The 17,659-nt window shown below is 36.8% G+C and overlaps 2 protein-coding genes across 2 annotated transcripts; one reads left to right on the plus strand and one right to left on the minus strand.

The window, feature by feature from the left end:
• Nucleotides 1–914: 914 nt before the first annotated feature.
• Nucleotides 915–2,456, minus strand: LOC133779505 (uncharacterized). Its single transcript, XM_062219458.1, has 3 exons — nucleotides 2,178–2,456; nucleotides 1,628–1,900; nucleotides 915–1,556 (listed from the first exon to the last, which is right to left on the minus strand). The coding sequence occupies exons 1-3, from the start codon at nucleotides 2,454–2,456 to the stop codon at nucleotides 1,029–1,031; spliced, it is 1,080 nt and encodes a 359-aa protein (XP_062075442.1). The 3' UTR covers nucleotides 915–1,028.
• A 6,610-nt stretch (nucleotides 2,457–9,066) lies between these two features.
• LOC133779506 (uncharacterized) lies at nucleotides 9,067–17,134 on the plus strand. The gene is made up of 5 exons (XM_062219459.1): nucleotides 9,067–9,222; nucleotides 9,668–9,796; nucleotides 9,896–9,918; nucleotides 16,601–16,901; nucleotides 17,010–17,134. Exons 1-5 carry the CDS (start codon nucleotides 9,067–9,069, stop codon nucleotides 17,088–17,090), a joined length of 690 nt encoding a protein of 229 aa, XP_062075443.1. The 3' UTR covers nucleotides 17,091–17,134.
• The last annotated feature ends 525 nt before the right edge of the window (nucleotides 17,135–17,659 follow it).

The following is a 17,659-nucleotide window of genomic DNA, read 5'->3' on the forward strand; positions in this document are numbered from 1 at the left end:
CCGAACTGGGAAGGACCATATCAAATTGAACAGGTCTTACCGCCCGGCACTTACAAGCTTGCTCGATTGAATGGGGAGCTAATCAGAAACTACTGGAATGGCGAGCACTTGAGAAAATATTATCAATAAATACTACTTGCAGAGTAGTAGCTTTGTATCAAGTGCTTAACTTGTTATTTAAGTTTTTTGTTTGTGAACTGGTTATTTGCTACCCAGTCACATTATTTTGAACAATGTTATTTTGTTTGGAACTCGTTGTTAGACACGTTTTGTCATTTATTATTACGAGTAATAAAAGAGACCACACGCATTGTGGTCGTACCTTGCTACAAACTTTGCATATGTGTTGATTATTTTTGTTGGGCAGTGTTCAACTGTCATAATAATTTAAACAAAACAGGTCTTTTAAAAACTAATGTACTGGACAGTGTTCAACTGGTCGGTATCATAATATGGAGGACCAACGTTTAGATAATATTTATGTAGTGGTCAACTACTGATATATTTTCGTGTATTTCATGTGTTTCACGAGTAGTAACTACTCGAACAAATCCGATCAAGTAGTAAGTGATCAAGGATTTATCCACCCTCAATCACTTGGGGGGCACATAGGGTATACTGGTATGTATTTCAACACAGGCAATAAGAGCACGAGCAAATATGTTTGTTTTTGGGCTGACTTAAGCTAACTTGTTTTACAAAGCTTAAGTAACTTAGAATTTTTCAAATTCTAAGTTAAAAACTGATATTCGTGTAACAAGACATTTACGCTCATAAAAAGTTAGAGCAATAAGAGCATGAGGAAGTATATTTGGTGTGAACTTATGGAATGGTAAAAATTTCTAAGTTAAAAAACTAAATTCTCATGTGAAATTAAAGGCATCCAAAAACTTTGCTATGCACAATAAAAACTTAGAAGTTTGAAATTGTCAACAAGGAAAGAGTAAAGTGCTAAATGTCAAAATAGCTCACTAGTTCGAGCAACAAAATACAAAGTAAAGTAGACTGTGATGAACTACGAGAGGGAGTCACAGGCGAGCTCCTCTAGAGGGTTGATCGACTCCCTCCTCTGCATCAGATGCTCCTCTCGCTCGAAATGATATAGCAGAGCACGTTGGGGCGAGTGCAGGAGGGTTGGCAGCTTCTTCAGCGGCTCTTGCTTCACATCTGGCAAGATCCTCTGCTTGGGCCTCCTTGGGGAAACAATCAAGATTAAGAGGCTTGTTCAGCTTCCAGACCTTATAGAAGCAGTCAAAACTGGCCTCCTCAAAGCGAATCAAGTCAAGCTCTTTTTCTTGCTTCAGCTCTTCGTTCTCGCTAATCAACCTCTCATTGTCTCGAACTAACTCTTTAATATCGAGGGATTGCTTCTCCAATTGAGTTGTCAAGGAAGCATTGTTTTGAGCCTGCTTTTTGAGAGACTCGTCCCGTTCAGCTATAGTTCTCTCTGCTTGCTCCAGCTTGGACCTGGCCTCCACCAGTTGATCGTCCTGCACCTTGATCAGCTCCTTGTAATCTACGGCTCGAAGCTGAGCATGACCAATGGTGACAAGTGACTGCATGGAAGACAAAAAGTTAATACAAGTAAAAATACTAATAACAAAGTATCTCGAGGAAAAATGCTTACCTTCATCAATTGAGCGAGTCCTCTCTTCAAGACAACTTCGACACTAAGTCGAGGGTAGGAGTCTAGGCTTTGAAGCGTCGATGCATCACGGCCAATATCCTCAAGAAGCCCCTTGCCCAGGTCGCTAACAGCACGAAAAAGCTCACTCGAACTACCCTGGTGAGTAGGAGTTAGGCTCGCAGAAGGAGGAAGGGAAGAGGGGGTCAATGGCGGAAGTGTAGTTGGTCCCCCAGGTTTCCTCCCTTGACTTGGCGGTACTACCTTCTGAATCTTCTGTGGAGGCGTAGAGCCACTTCCATCACCAGTTTTCCTCTTTGAAGCAACGCAATCTCTGAACATGTCTGAATCTGCCAAGGATGAAAAAACAAGATTGTTAGAGAAATAAACATAATGAAACATATGCAAGTGTATACTACAATTGTGATACTCTCTAATTACCAATTATAAAAAAAAATATGCCTATTTTCACTAAGCATGTGTTACCTGCGTTGAAGATCTGATCAAGGAACTCATCCTCGTCGTCCGAGGATGAGCTAAGTTCCCCTTCAACCTGGATAGCTTTTCCTTTCCCAGGTTGAGCGGGAATAGTAGATCTACGCTGAGGATCAGGCTCTCTAATGACTAAGTCACCAGGTCTACGGGAAAACGGAGAAGGCCCAGGAGAATGCCGATCAGTCATTTGCTCTGTGCCCTCGGTAGACTGACCAGGCGTGTCGTTCTCCCCGGTGGTACTTTCCACCACCAGATCCTGCTCACATGGCACCAGACTCACCATCTGGAGAAGGTCCAGCGTGACCAACTTTTTTACATCCTTCTCTTTAAGACTCATGTTAGCCAATTTCTTGGCCCGCCTAAACATCCCTTCAGTAGGCAATGGTCGCTCAAACGGACCCGAGCGCGTAAAGGCCAAGTTGTTGGCCTCAATATCCAATGTGAGGAAGTATTCCTTATGATACTTCCCGGCGTTTGACTTATGGGAGATGCCATTGAGATATGTAACCCCCCTATGCCTGTGATAGAAATGGAAGAAACCTGAGTTGTTGTGAGAAGGGTTGGTCCGAAGATCAAACAGGTAATGCACCTCATGAGGGGTGGGCTCGTCCCAACCATTCAGAAAATAAAGAATATACAGCGCAGAGAGTGCCTGTATCCCATTCGGCGTGATCTGAAATGGGGAGATGTTGAAGTAGTCTGCTACGGACCGGAAATAGATGTGCAGCGGGAGTGTTGCTCCAGCTTGTACATGGTGCCTGGACCAGGTGCAGTACCTTCCACCGGGCCTATTGGCTCTTTGATGTGAGCCCGGACATGTCACGTTTGCCCCGCTCAAGCCTAAAGCTTCAAGATGTTTCTGGAATAGCGCGGGAGTAAGTTTGGAAGCTTCGGCAACGAACCAGGAGGGTTCTTCTTCTCCCTCATCACGTGGCTTCTGGACAGCCAAATCCTGAATCGCGGTAGCAAGTTTCAGGGACGGCTTTCTTGAAGCTGTGGTAGTACGGGTTTGATTGCGCTGTACCACCTTCTGTACTGCTCTGCGGGCGACCTGCGGATCGTGTTCCTGAGGGAGCCTGTTAGATTGCTTCACCCTCATCGTCGACTCAGAAGTCTGTCGAAGGAACTGTTCCTCGTGGAGAAGATATAAGGCTGAGCGAGGGAGGATCTGTTTGAAGCGGCGAAGACGATCCTCTGGAGTGTAACCGGTAGACGAGCCTGGTGAGGAATCGCTATTCAAGGGAGTTTCAATTGTCTGCGGGGCAGATGATTCAGAGTCCGTATGATTGTCACCTCCCCTGAAGTCAGAGCGATTCATCTACAAAAATGAATAAAAAATGGGGAGGTGAGTAACCAAACAGAAAAAATTCATCAAAAATAAGATTTATTTTTATACTTGGAAAATTTTGTCTAAGTTATAAAAATATAGCGCATGTGGAAAAAATAATTTTAATGCCCAAAAGTGCCTAAAAGGCACTTAAAGTATTGAACTTATTAAACTTTGTAGAAGGAGGCATTTTTGGGATTTTCCTATAAGGCTAGGTTCCTTATGTACGCAGTTAACATACAGAGGTTGGTTGCATGTTTGGAAGGAAAAAAAGGCCAAAGCCTAAGAAAAGTATGTATGGTCCGATCGGACCACATTTTGAGCTCAGGAGGGAGGTTCTATGCATTCGATCGTACATAGCTTGGCTGGGAGGGCATTCGACCTTACCTCCATGCGAGCCTAACCCCAAAGCGCCTGTGACACGTCCGATCGGACACATTCCAGCCAGGAGACGTCCTGCCTCGCCACCGCACGAGCCTCGCGCAAGCCTCCAGAACGCCCGATCGGGCGTAGCGTGCCCGAGGAGAGGTGTGCACCCTGGTCCCGAGAGTTCGCCTGGTGTGCCTCGTGCCTCCAAAGCTTCTAGCCAGCAGCAACAAGTTAGGTTCGACTGGGCATTGGTGTCTAGGGAAGTTCGGATTTAACTATTAAAAATCTGGGCACTAAAAAGCAAGGGGAAGAGCGTGTGGTCCGATCGGACCACACACTTATCTGAAGTATTTCAGAGCCCGATCGGAGGTGGTTATCTTGCCTCGTTCAGAAGGGACGAACACCTCGAGCTCGAACACACTCCAGCGTCCCCGATCGAGCATGGGCTCACGATGAAGACAAAGTGTGGTTCGATCGGACCACACACACGCTTATGCCCAGAATTTCTGGGCAAAACTAGGTAAAAAATGGTCCCTAAATGGCATACTTTGCCTACCCCGAATCCTAACCAAATAGACAGCCCTAAAAATCCCTAGCCTCAAAACACATTCCATCATTTACACAAACAAAAAACAAGATCAAAACATGAAAATGAAAGGTTTTCTTCATGTTCTTAAAAACCCATTACAATATCAAAACCCATGTTCATGTTCATGTCAAAATAGCAAAAATGTCTTGAAATTCCTATGAAATTGAGGGAAAATTCGGGTCACCCATGCCACAAACCTCATCAAAACAATAAGCAAACACATTGGGCAAAACATATTCAAGAGCATTCAAGGCACTCAAGCATTTCGGCCATGATTTTTTTTAGAATTTCAAAAAAAAAAAAATGTAACAATCTAAGAGGCATGGAGAAAGGAGGCTTACCCAAGGTTGGAGAACTTTGAGTTTGCTTGGAGGGTGCTTGAAGATGAAGGACTCCCTTTGAAGCTTGTGAAGTCGGCAAGGTGGGGAATTTCGGCCAAGAGAGAATATGGAGGGTTTTTAGAGTGATTTTGTATATGTGAAGAAGAGAGTGTAGAGTAGGGATATTTAAAGGGAAAAAAGTGGCTTTTTCATTTACTTTTGAACCTCTGGTATTCTGGGATTATCTTTCCTCCACGATCATGGGTGGATTTTTGCAGTGATCGTGGGTCTGCTGCATGAAGATGAACAGTTATTATTTTTTATAATGACGTCAGCCGGAGAAAAAGTTTATTACGTGAATAAATCATATAATAAACTTGGGGGGCAAATGTTATCCCAAAAATTTGAAAAGAATGACGTGGCGGTGAAATGGACACGTGGCATGAGTTAGTAGGGTGATCTGGCTTGGTGATGGCCCAATACATCAGTTAAGGAATGAGACAGATAGTCAAGCCAAATACGCCCGATCGAAGAGAGTATTTAGACTGGGGGTTGCTTGGCTTAGACCTCAGTTTAAAGACCCATATAATTAAATTGGTGCCAAGTCCAAGAAAGTGAAGGGGAGGTATGAATTTTGGTTCAAGATATAAAAACAGTAGGTCCGATCGGACCTAAGCTTAGGGGACCTCTTGTTAAGCTTGGCTCGAATGAGTTCAAAAAGAATAAGGCTCAAGTTTTACTCAAAAGGGGAAAGCCACATAGTGGTCGATCGAACATACACATAGGAGGTACCTTCGACCATTCAGGTCAAGGATAAGTAGATGGTGGCTCAGACCACCTTGGTCCGAGGAGAGAAGCCTAATGCCCGATCGAGCATTTGGTTGAGCGAAGGGGTTCAAACCTAGTTGGCCCAAGGAGAAGGGTGTGTGCCCGATCGAACGTGGTCTTGTGGGTACCTTGGACTATTTTGATCCAAGGAGAGGTGGTGGCTCGGACCACCTAGGTCCGAAAAGAGAGGACCAAGGTCCGATCGGACCTTGGTTAAACAAAGGAAGCTTGGACCATTTAGGTCCAAGGGGCATTATGCCCGATCGCACAAGGCCTCCCCCGATCGCACAAGGCCTCCCCCGATCGCACATGACCTCCCCCGATCGCGCAAGACGCCTGCAGGAGCGCTTGGACCATGTTGGTCCGAGGATAAGCTAGGAAGAAAATGGCTCGGACCATCTTGGTCCGAGGTGCAAAGTGTAAGGTCATATTGGACCTTGATTGAAGGAGTCAAATAAGATGGTTTGAACCACCTTAAGCCAAAGAAGACAACCATTGTGTCCGATCGGACACAATGGAGAAGTATACCTCGAGTGTAGTTGGCCTTTGGTCCAAGGATAGCCATGCGTATGCCACCTTTGACCTACGTAAAGCTTGAAAGCTTGAAGAATAGTCAACATGCATGAGAAGCTACGTCAAACTGCCCGAAACTACTTCAGTGAGAATTGGTCCAAGCATCCGGGAATCACTCAATCCTCACTCGAAATTAGGGATCAGTTATATTTTGAACGTTTATTTTGTAATATAAATATTAGGTAAATAATAGAATATCCCTATCAAAAGGGGATATCAGTTGAGAACCCAGGTCTATAAATAGGGACTTGGGAGGATCGTAAAAGGACTTTTTGCAAAATTGAGAGTGAATCTGTATTCTAGAGAGAGAAAGTGTGTTGTTCTTGAGAAAAACCCATTTTTGTATTCTGGAGTATCTCACACTGAAGAAACTCAGTTGACAAGGTTCATCTGATCTTGAGTGTGAATATAGTAATAAAATCTCTAAGTGGATTAGGCTATTACCGATCATCGGGGCTGAACCACTATAAAAACCTTGTGTTATTTACTTCCGTTCATAAAAAACTGTCTGTTGTCGTTTATAATTCTCTTGAAGGTTGTCGTAGTTGACGTTCTCACGTCGTTGGCTAAATTCACAGTCAACACTTTCTATTTTATGGTTAAATTTTTTTTTTGTTAGTATATGTGTGTATTTTGTGTTGGTATAAATGAGTTTTTGAAATTTTGTAGGTTATTTTTTTTTTTCCAGATTACTTGTGCCTAGCCCGAGCCTTGAGATTAGATTTTTGACGAAAGATAATGCTATAGCCTGATTTTTGCGTATTGTTTTTATGTTTTTTATTATTGCTTAAGTATTAAATTAAGTTTTCAATTGTGTAATTGGTTATTTTATATTGTGTTAAATTTTGATTTTTAGGTTAGATTTATATATTTGTTAATTTAATTATATTTTTATTTTTTAGGGATAGATTGTAAATGTATTTATTAATTTGATTTAATTAAATATTATGTTATATATGATAGGTTTAGATATTAGATGATATAATTTTTTTGATTAATATATGTATGTTTATTTTTTACGTGTATATGTATATAGATATGAATACGTATGTATATGTATATAAATATGAATATGTTTATATGATTTAATGTGGATATGAATATTAGAATTTAATAAAAATAGTTTATTATGTTAGATAAATCTAATTAAATATTAATAATAATATTTATGATGTTGATATGAGATTTAAATCTTTATATTTTATTATATGTATGTTCTGGGATTGGTTTTGTATATTTTATGTAGATTTTAATTTTTGGGATAGGTTAGATTATAGTTGTGATGCTACAAAAATTTTAGTAGATTTTAATGTAATTAATAAAAATTTTATACAGTAATAAAAAGTACAATAAAAATTTATAAATTAATTAATATAGTCAACTTTACTCTTGAAATTTTATTAAAAAAAATAGAAAATAAATTAATAATTTGATGATTATTAAATAAATTAAAATAATAATCTTTAATGGTAAATTAATAAGATTATAATTAAATATTTGTTTATTTAATGAATTTGATAATATATTCATAAAATTTGATAATATATATTAATAAGATTTGACAATTTACTTCAAAAATTAGTCTTTTGGTGATAAAAAAAAATTATTTGCAAATTAATGTAGTTTTTGTTTATGATTATCATATTGTGATAATTTATTTTCCACTTGAATCAGTTATGACGATTAACAAGAGTTGGATAATTAATAGATGACATAACTCTGATGAGTTTTGGAATGATCTTCAAGCATTTATACAAATGGACAAGAATCATGTGAATACTTCGGGAGAAGTCAGATGCCCATGTGTTCAGTGTGTCAATTAGATGTGGTGGAGGCTCACAAATATGGGTTTCTGCCGCGATATATTAAGTGGACCTACCACGATGAAGTTGATATGACCCCAATAGTGGACGACGGAGCTCCAGTGACTGATGAGATGATTGACATCATCAATGATGTTATTGGTGAACAAGACACTAACGAAGAAGACATAAATGTAGGAATTTCAGATGGTGGTGGCAATAATGCAGAGAATCAATTTGATGACCTGTTTTAAGATGTTGAAGCTGAGTTATACCTTGGTTGTACTTGGTTGTCTTCCTTGAACTTCTTGGCGAAGATGATGCACATGAAGGTTATGAATAGACAAATAGTTCCTTTGATGAACTTTTGAAGTTCATGAAATTTGCATTCCCAAAGGAAAATAAGATTCTAGCTTCATTCTATGAGTCTAAGAAAAAAAAGAGGAAGTTAGGGTTAGGTCTGCAATCAACTCATGCTTGCAAGTACGACTGTTGTTTGTTTTGGAAGGAGAATTCCAAAAAACAGAGTTTTCCTATGTGTGGTGAGAGTTGATGGGTTGACAAAGACACAAAGGGGAAAAAAGTCGCCCACAAAGTGTTGCGGTACTTCCCCTTGAATCCTAGGTTGAAGAGTCTTTATGGTTCAAGGCATATAGGAAATGATATGACCTGGAATAGTACAGGACGGTTGAAAGAAGATGGTGTGATGTACGATCCTGTTGATGGGGGTGCTTGGAAATAATTTGATTCCAAATATCCTGATTTTTCCATAGAACCCAGAAACATTCAATTGGGTTTGGCTGCTGATGGTTTTAATCCATTTGGTAACATGAGTCTATCTTACAACATGTGGCCCAGTGACGAAGCTAGACTTTGGCAAGAAGTGGGGCTTTCAATAGATATAGAGTATTAGTGAGGGCTTTTATGTTATTTTCTTTAATTATGTTAAAATATTTAATTAAAATTTCAAATAATTTTTTTTTGGTGGGGCTTGAGCCCTCAGAATGGCTAAACTGCCTCCGTCCCTGATGTGGCCAGTAATATTTTGCACGTACAATATGTCTCTTTTGTTGTGCATTAAAGAGTCATCATTCGTGCTAGCCTTATTTATTCCTGGTCCGAAATCACCTAGGAAGGACATGGATGTATTTTTGAGGCCTGTGGAAGACGAAGTGAAGGAGTTATGGGATGACGAAGTTCAAACCAGAGACGCTGCAATGAATAGTATATTTAAACCATGTCCTTCATGCAACGAAGACACTCATTCATGTCGAGTAATTGGGAAGACGGCTTATGTTGGTCATAGAAGATTCTTATCTTCTACGCATAAGTGGAGGAAGAGTCGCTTGTTTGATGGGAATTATGAAAAAGGACGTCCTCCAAGAAAATTCAGTAGTCAAGACATACTCAAACAATTAGCGCATGTTCCAGATCATTTGCCGGGTAAACATGTCAGTTTCGGGGATGTGAAAAAAAAATGAGATCCAAAAGAGCTTAATTGGAGTAAAAAGAGTATTTTCTTTTAACTTGATTACTGGTCTAGAAATGAATTGAAGCACAATTTAGATGTGATGCATGTAGAGAAAAATATTTGCGAAAATTTACTCGGTACTTTTCTTATGAATGAGAAATCTAAAGACACCACCAACACACGAGTAAACTTGAAGAATTGGGGTATCCGAGAAGAGTTGCACCTCAAGGAAGATGGTACAAAGTTGATCAAATCACATCCTATGTCAGCTTGTAAAAGGATTTAGACTTGCTAGTGGCTTTGGTTCAAATTTCTGTAAGAAAGTAATTGATAATGATGGCAACAATGTTGGGTTAAAATCCTATGATTATCACATTCTTATGCAACGTCTGCTGCCGGTAGGAGTTCAAGGCTACTTGGATAAGTCTATTTCGAAGACAATCATTGAGTTTTGCAATTTCTTTAAGCAAATTTGTGCTTGTACATTGGTTGTTTAGGACATGGAGAATGCAGAGATCCAGTGATGTAAATTTTGTGCAAATTGGAGTTAATTTTTCCTCCAGGCATTTTTGACATAATGATTCATTTAATTCTTTATTTACCGCAAGAAGTTATCCTCGAAGGACCAATTTACATGAGGTGGATGTATCCGTTTGAGTGAAGAAGTTGAAAAATTATGCCAAGAATAAGGTGCGCCCTAAAGGTTCTATAGCGGAGATGTTGCCGATTAAGCTTTGACTTTTTGTTCACAATATCTTCAGGGTGTACAGACTAAATTTTATCGTATAGAAAGAAATGCGGATATTATTATTCCTAAAAGATAGTTGTCAGTTATTTAATCACAATGTCGTTCAAGTAGCAAAAAGAAAATCATATCCCTCGACTATCTTCATCGAAAAGAAGTTGAATGGTTTGCACTCAACAGTTGCCCTGAAATCCAACTATACATGGAGTAAGTAGCTCAACACATATATGAATTCATTAAATTTAATTCATAGAAAAATGTTATCTTACCTTAATGCTTATGCTATAAAGTGAATGTCTTCGAGAAAATTCAAACATAAATCTTCAAAAAGATTTCCCTAACTGGTTTAAATTGAAGGTAAATTATCGAAAATGTAGAATTCTTAAAAATTCCTATCGATTGATACTCATCTCATTTGTTTTTTCTTTTTTTGTGTCATACTCTATAGATGGGTCATTTGCGACAAGCACAGTCAACTGAGTGTAATAATGAATTATTTTCTTTAGCAAACGGGTCCAATCAGAATGCATACTCCTACATGGCTTGCATAGTTAACATTGTTAAGTTTTTGGTACATAGTCGTGACGAAAGACGTACCACTCAAAATAGTGGAGTTTCGGTCCCAGGAACTGATGGTTTCACTTTCTATGGCCAAGTTGAGGAGATTGTAGAGTTATGCTATTCCCATGGTTACTCAATAGAATTTTTTCGATTCGAGTAGTTCAACACTGATGCAAGCAGAGGTCAAAATGTGATTGGGAATAACATAACTAGTATCATGATTAGTAGAAGAAGTCAATCATCGAAAGATCTAGGATCGTCCAAGTATCGATGATGATAATGAGGTTGATGTTGTGCATGATAGACTTCATCAAATTTTGTACTCATTGTGGAATTAGGAGAATTGGAGATTATGCATTTGGATTGACCTAGTCACACCAGCATAATTAGGGAAATGTCTCGATCTGTTCCAGATGTGGATGATGATTTCATCAATGACGATGATGATGATGATGAAATTAGTGAAGATGATTTAGAAAGTACAAATGATGATGCAGGAATCTACATTGATGAGGAATAATATTTTCTTATGCATATTCATATTTGTATGTTTAATGTGTATGTTTTAATTTCAAGACTTTTCAATCAATATATGACTTTTCTCAACAATGTTTGTTTTTCAATAGTTTTAAATGCATTACCGAAATTATTTAAGTTGTGTAATTATCCTCCAACTATAACTGATTTTAAGTTAATAATTATTTAAATTGCAAAGATGCTTCTGCTCGTTCCTACTTCCTGTGAGACAGGTAATATACTATAATTAATTAGTCAATATTTTATCAATAAATTATAAATTGTTATTATTTGATTCAATTTTATTTTATTTTTTAATTAACATATGTTGCGGCTGCCGCAAAAAGAAGGGGTTGGTCTCGATCCAAAAATTTGCAGGAGCTCGTCAACGACAATAAAGGTCTGTTGGCTCTACAATTTGATCTGAAGGAGGTAATCTACAAAGCATTTGGTGATTTTGGGACTTCACGAGACTTATTGATAACCTTATTGGTCACCATGTCCCCTTATATTATGACTCGTGGCAGAGTGTTCCGGATGAGCATAAGATAGGATTAATGCAAAAGATTGAGGTAAATTTATCAACATATTCACATGTAATTTTTTTTTATAATTTCAAATATCTAACCATTTTTAAGGAATTTTTCATTCTTTCCCGAGCTCTCCCTGAGTGGCGACTAATAGAGACTGGGATTGAGCGAGAGTTTCAGGATCGCTACAAGGATAGAAAATATCGCAAGAAAAGAAACTTCGATGAACATGGAGGGTATGATGATATCGAGACAGCCAGAAAGAATCCACCGGAGGACATGGACAACGAGAGTTGGCAGAAGTTGGTTGACCTTTTCACCACTTAGCAGTTCATGGCACGCTCAAAGGCAAATACTACCAATAGAGCAAAAAAGAAGTATCCACGTCTCCATTGATCGACATCTTCTTCTGCTCGATTTCAGAAGGTAAATAAAAATATATAGGTAATTTGAATTATTTTAAGCTATCTTAATATTAATTTCAATATTTAACTGAGATTTTGTTAAATTTTATTTTCTAAAGATGAATCTCCAGACTAAGGAACTGTCCAACATTATCGATATGTTCCATGACATGCACAATCATCTGACACGTGGATGGGTGAACACAAATGCTAAGGATGCATATGTAAGTAACTTTCTATGCTTTGTATATATGTATATTATTCAATTATTTTATGTATTAATTGTCTGGTTTCTAAACTACAGGATGCCTCGCAGCAAAAAGTCCAGATACAATCCCAATCCCAATCACAATATCAATCTGAATCATCACTAGGAAGTGTCGCTATCAATGAGAAACAAGTTGTCTCAACGGTTCTTGGTCAACGTCGTCGCCACAACCGAGGTATTGGACACAAGTTGAAGGGCACTAGTACCTTTGCCTCAAGCGCCGCCAGATCCTCTTCACAATCAGAGGCATCACCATTTCCATCAACCGAAGTCGGTCCTCCAACGGTACCACCTGAGGCTCTCCAGTCCATGATTCAACTCTTCTGTCAAGCCTTTATGACCTAGAACAACAACCTACACCAAATGCAACAATTTTCGCAAGCAACAAATCCGAAAATCCATGCTCCACAATTTCAACTTGGACATGAATATGATACAATCCATGATGGCAAACTTTCAATCACAACAACCACAACCACCACAATAGTAACCACCATAGCTACCATAACAGTCCGACGATAATGACTTTGAAATTGATTTTAATGACATTTAGTTTTATTATATTATTATTTTGAACTTATTAATATTTTGTTTTGTTTTTTTTATTATTTTGGAGACAATACTAATGTTTTTGTTTTACATTTTGGAGACAATGGATATTGTTAACTTGGTTTTAATATTTAAATAATAAATTTGTTTTATCATTTAATTAAATAAATTGGTTTTATTTATTTGATTAATATTTAATATTTGATTAAATAAATTTTAATCAATATAAAAAATTATATTTTAAAAAAAATATATACCTATTGCAACGACATGTTGTCACCGTAGGGTGTTTGCTGAACATGAAAATCTGAGATTTAGTGACACTACCGCAACGATGTAGGTTGCTACACCTACGAATCTACAGCAATGTCGTTTTGGCGATGACTTGTGGTCGCTGTAGACCTACAACGACGATTTCTTGATCTATAGTGACGACAAAAGTCATCACTGTAGAGTCCTTTTCTTGTAGTGACTATATCATAATTTTATTTTTTTCTCTTTTATTTTATATAATTAGCGGAAAATAAAAATCATAACTACAAAAGAAAAATCAGTATTATAGGGTCTTAATTTCCTTGAGTATCTTGAGCTTATTAACATGTTAGATTGTTTTTTTTTTTCCAAACAAACTTGTTACCCGAAAAATTAGCATTGATGACGTGGCAAGTGATCCCTGGACACGTGGCTGACACCTGGAAACGTTCTATTAGAGTATCGACCAGAAGACGCGTTAGAAGCAGTTAGCGGCCCAGTCTTACTTGCGACTAGGCTGGTCGATAGTTCCGCATACAAAGCAGCATTCATGGGAAGATCTTTGTGAATCCCGAATTTATCTCACACAATCTCCTGAATATCCGATTATTCGGGAAATAATATATGTAACAATCTTTTGTAATCCCCCTTGAGCCTATAAATAGCAGGAGATAGCTCAAGGAATGGACTTTTGGCTTTTGAATCATTTGAGACTAGAGTAATTCTCCTAGTAATATTGTATTGTTCTTCAGAGGTTAGTGAAACTCATTGAACCCTAGTTCTTTGATCACCCTTCTGATCCTTAAATCAATATCATTCTAAGTGGATGTAGGTCGTTACCAGGTCTTGGGGCGGAACCACTATAAAACACTGTGTCTCATTTACTTTTGTCATTACGTTCTTCTCATTATATTCATCCATATCATGCATATTCTGATTCCGTGTCAGTTGGCCAAATCTTGGGTCAACAAAACTAATATCACCACATCATAAAATATTTTATATACCGCTTCGAAGATTGTGAACATGACTTTTTTCTTAAAAATAGGAAATAATATATATAGGGGAATTCTCCTATAGGGGCTTCACTTTAAGCCCTACCAGTAGGGCTCTCAGTGTTTACAACCCGTGAACAGTTTTCAGAATGATTTTTTTTTATGACTGTGTATATTGTAGCTATTTAGAGCATCCTGTAAATTTTTAGAAAATTCCGAATAGTTTACAGTATCAAAAACTAGGTTCAAACTTGTTGTTGCATTCGTGACTAATTTTTTTTATGCACGTGGAAAACAATATGTTTGAACATAGTTTTCGGTACTGTAAACTATTCAAAATTTTCTGAAAATTGCCAAGATGCTCTAAATAGCTACAATATATACGGTCATAAAAAAAAGGTCGTGCTGAAAACTATTCACGAGTCGAGAAACACTGAAAGCTCTACCGGTAGGGCTTAAAGTGAAGCCCCTATAGAAAAATTGTCCAATATATATATAGGACAATTCTTCTATAGGGGCGTCACTTTAAGCCCTACCGGTAGGGCTCTCACTGTTTCTCGACCCTTGAATAGTTTTCGGTGTGATTTTTTATGACCATGTATATTGTAGCTACTTAGAGCATCCTGCAAATTTTCAGAAAATTTCGAATAATTTACACTACCAAAAAATAGGTTCAAACATGTTGCTTTCTATGCGCATAAAAAAAATTAGTCACGCGTGCAACAACATGTTTGAACCTAGTTTTCGGTACTGTAAACTATAAGGAATTTTCTAAAACTTTGCAAGATGTCCTAAATAGCTACAATATACACAGTCATAAAAAAAATCGCGCCGAAAACTATTCACGGGTCGAGAACGCTGAGAGCCCACTGGTAAAGCTTAAAGTGAAGCCCTTACAGGAGAATTCCCCTATATATATATATACTTACTTGTTATACTATATATTTATTATTTTTTTCAATATATAATATAGAAAAATATATATTACTAAATTAAATATATAAATATAAATAATATGTTAAATATTAATATAAATTTGATAAATTAAAAAAATATAACTATTGGGTAAGATTGAGTTAAATCAGTCATCATAAAAAAAAATATCAATATTTAGCCAAATTACAAATCAAAGTCAATTAAAGTTTTATTTATAGCTAACCCCACAATGATTTTGTATACTATGTGAGACTATATAAATTTTTAAATTGTTAATTAATTTTTTTGTTAAAAAAAAAATTAGAAAAAATATAAATTATAAAAAAATAAATATATTATATATTATTGATTCTAAGAAAACACAGCTCCTCTATATATATATCGCTCGTTTATATAAGTATATAGATATGGTTGTTAGAGTAGGACCAGTACTATCCAACCCAATATGTTTCCACCAAAGAGTATTATATAGTCGACCTTAAGTCAAGTACCACGCGTCTGTATTTATATGACGGGTGTAAAAGAACCGCAATTATTGGCTCAGTAACAGTGCAAAGGAATTGTAAAGAAAATTTAAATTCACATTTTGACATTGTCTTGACTAACTTGGAAGGCATTAATTTCAAATTATTATTATTATTATTATGACTTTTTATTAAAATTCCATTTTAAACATCATCTCCTGTATAAAGGAATCTAAAGTCCTTTCCTTTGGCTCCAAATATCGACTACAATATAAATATATAAGATAAGGAATAAAAGAAGAGAGAGAGAGAGAGAGTATAGTTCTACTGTTATTAAATAAAGGGTTGAAAATAATTAAGGAGAGGGAGATTACCGAAAATCATAACCATGATCTTGTTCAAAGTTTCCATACCACCAAATTAGCGATCATGAGTTGGTAATGCAAATCTCTTCAAATCCCCACCAACAAGATATTGCGGTACAAGATCTGGTTGCACTAGACTATAGAAACCATACATATGGGAGGACAAGAAGACGACCAGAATAATAATAATGAAAGGAAGATCATGCGTAGGGACAATGAAAGACAACGAAGGCTACTTATGACTTTTCTAACAACTTCACTTCGATCGCTACTTCCACTTGAATTGATCAAGGTCATTAGTTTGAAAACCCAACCCTCCATATATATATAATTAATTTCCCTAGCTACTACTTTACTATTATTAATTAATGTACTTGTTGAGAAGCTTATTCATATTTAGATCTAGATATATATATATGTGTGTGTATTCTCAATTTATAATGATCTCTCATCATGATTATACTTGTGTCGATCGATGGTACGATCGATCTGTTGATAGTTATTCCTCTTAGGGTTTTGTTGGTCATCAAGAAAATAATTGCAGGGAAAGCGTTCAATCACTGATCACATGCACGAGGCTATGAACTATATAAATTACATGATGACGAAGATTGAAGCTTTAATACACAGTGTATATTACATGATGATCTGCAAAGTAGTTGCTTGCTCAATTCGAGTAGTAGTAGTGCTCAAATCATTAATTGCGAAAGTGTCCAAGTTAGTTGTTCAGAGAACTATTTGTCTAACACTAATATTATAGTTCGCCCATGCTTAGGAGGAATACTAGAGATTATTGTAATTAGCATCCATTTGTCCTTATCAAGAGTTCTGGAAGTGTTGCTCCAACAAGGACTTAGCGTTGAAGGATGTTATTCGGCCAAAGTGAATGGAAGACTTATTCACACTATAAAGTCTGAGGTTCGATTGGAAATTTACATTGACTTATTACTCAATTTCTTACAAAACTTTTTCTTTTTCTAAAGACTTTATTTAATATTGTTTCTGTATTAACTGTTTGATTTACAGGTTGACGATATGAGTAAATATATTGACCCATCTGAGCTTCAACAAAATCTGTACGTTATGTTCTCAACTACTTCCGAATGACAATCGATATATAAATTTTTATATATATGGAAATGTTTTGGGTAGTGATTGGTATTTTTGGTATTTTCGGTATGTATATAGATAAGTTGTAAGAATATTTTTTTACATGACAGTGTATAATGTAGCTACAGGAAATCTCTCACAATTTTTCAAGAAATTATGTATTATTTAGGATAACAAAATTATGATTTAAATGATGGTTATTTTCTAACAGCAAACTGTATAGCTAAAGATATAATTTCCTTAGTTCAAGTCAGATTAGTCAATGTTAATAGTAGGAAGGCTCTTCCTCATGTCAAGCTTTTATTAAGGAAACTTTCTCGTATGTAATTTGAGGTTGTAGCTAGTTGGTGTTCTCTGGTTTTTGGGCAGATTGCTCGTGTTTGTACTTGCTTGTTTGTTCAATGAAGGTTATTTCTTCTTGACAAAAAAAAAAATTATGATTTAAATAGCCAATTACACACGCGTATTAATATTGAAACAAGCACGCTTGCAACAAGCTATTTGAATCTTGATTTCGACATCCTAAATGATTCATAATTTGTAAGAGATCTCCTGTAACTACATTT

The sequence above is a fragment of the Humulus lupulus genome, chromosome 5, assembly GCF_963169125.1.
Source record: "Humulus lupulus chromosome 5, drHumLupu1.1, whole genome shotgun sequence".
Classification (NCBI taxonomy): domain Eukaryota; kingdom Viridiplantae; phylum Streptophyta; class Magnoliopsida; order Rosales; family Cannabaceae; genus Humulus; species Humulus lupulus.

Excerpts from the sequence above, each read along its gene's own strand:
- LOC133779505 (XM_062219458.1), bottom strand. The coding sequence starts at position 2,456 with ATGAGTCTTAAAGAGAAGGATGTAAAAAAGTTGGTCACGCTGGACCTT. Across the intron at positions 1,901-2,177 it reads GGAAAGGAAAAGCTATCCAG|AAGATTCAGAAGGTAGTACC; the intron begins GTTGAAGGGGAA and ends ACGCCTCCACAG. Across the intron at positions 1,557-1,627 it reads GACTCGCTCAATTGATGAAG|TCACTTGTCACCATTGGTCA; the intron begins GTAAGCATTTTT and ends TCTTCCATGCAG.
- LOC133779506 (XM_062219459.1), top strand. The coding sequence starts at position 9,067 with ATGGATGTATTTTTGAGGCCTGTGGAAGACGAAGTGAAGGAGTTATGG. Across the intron at positions 9,223-9,667 it reads TAATTGGGAAGACGGCTTAT|CTTGTAAAAGGATTTAGACT; the intron begins GTTGGTCATAGA and ends ATCCTATGTCAG. Across the intron at positions 9,919-16,600 it reads ATGGAGAATGCAGAGATCCA|CTTTAATACACAGTGTATAT; the intron begins GTGATGTAAATT and ends CGAAGATTGAAG.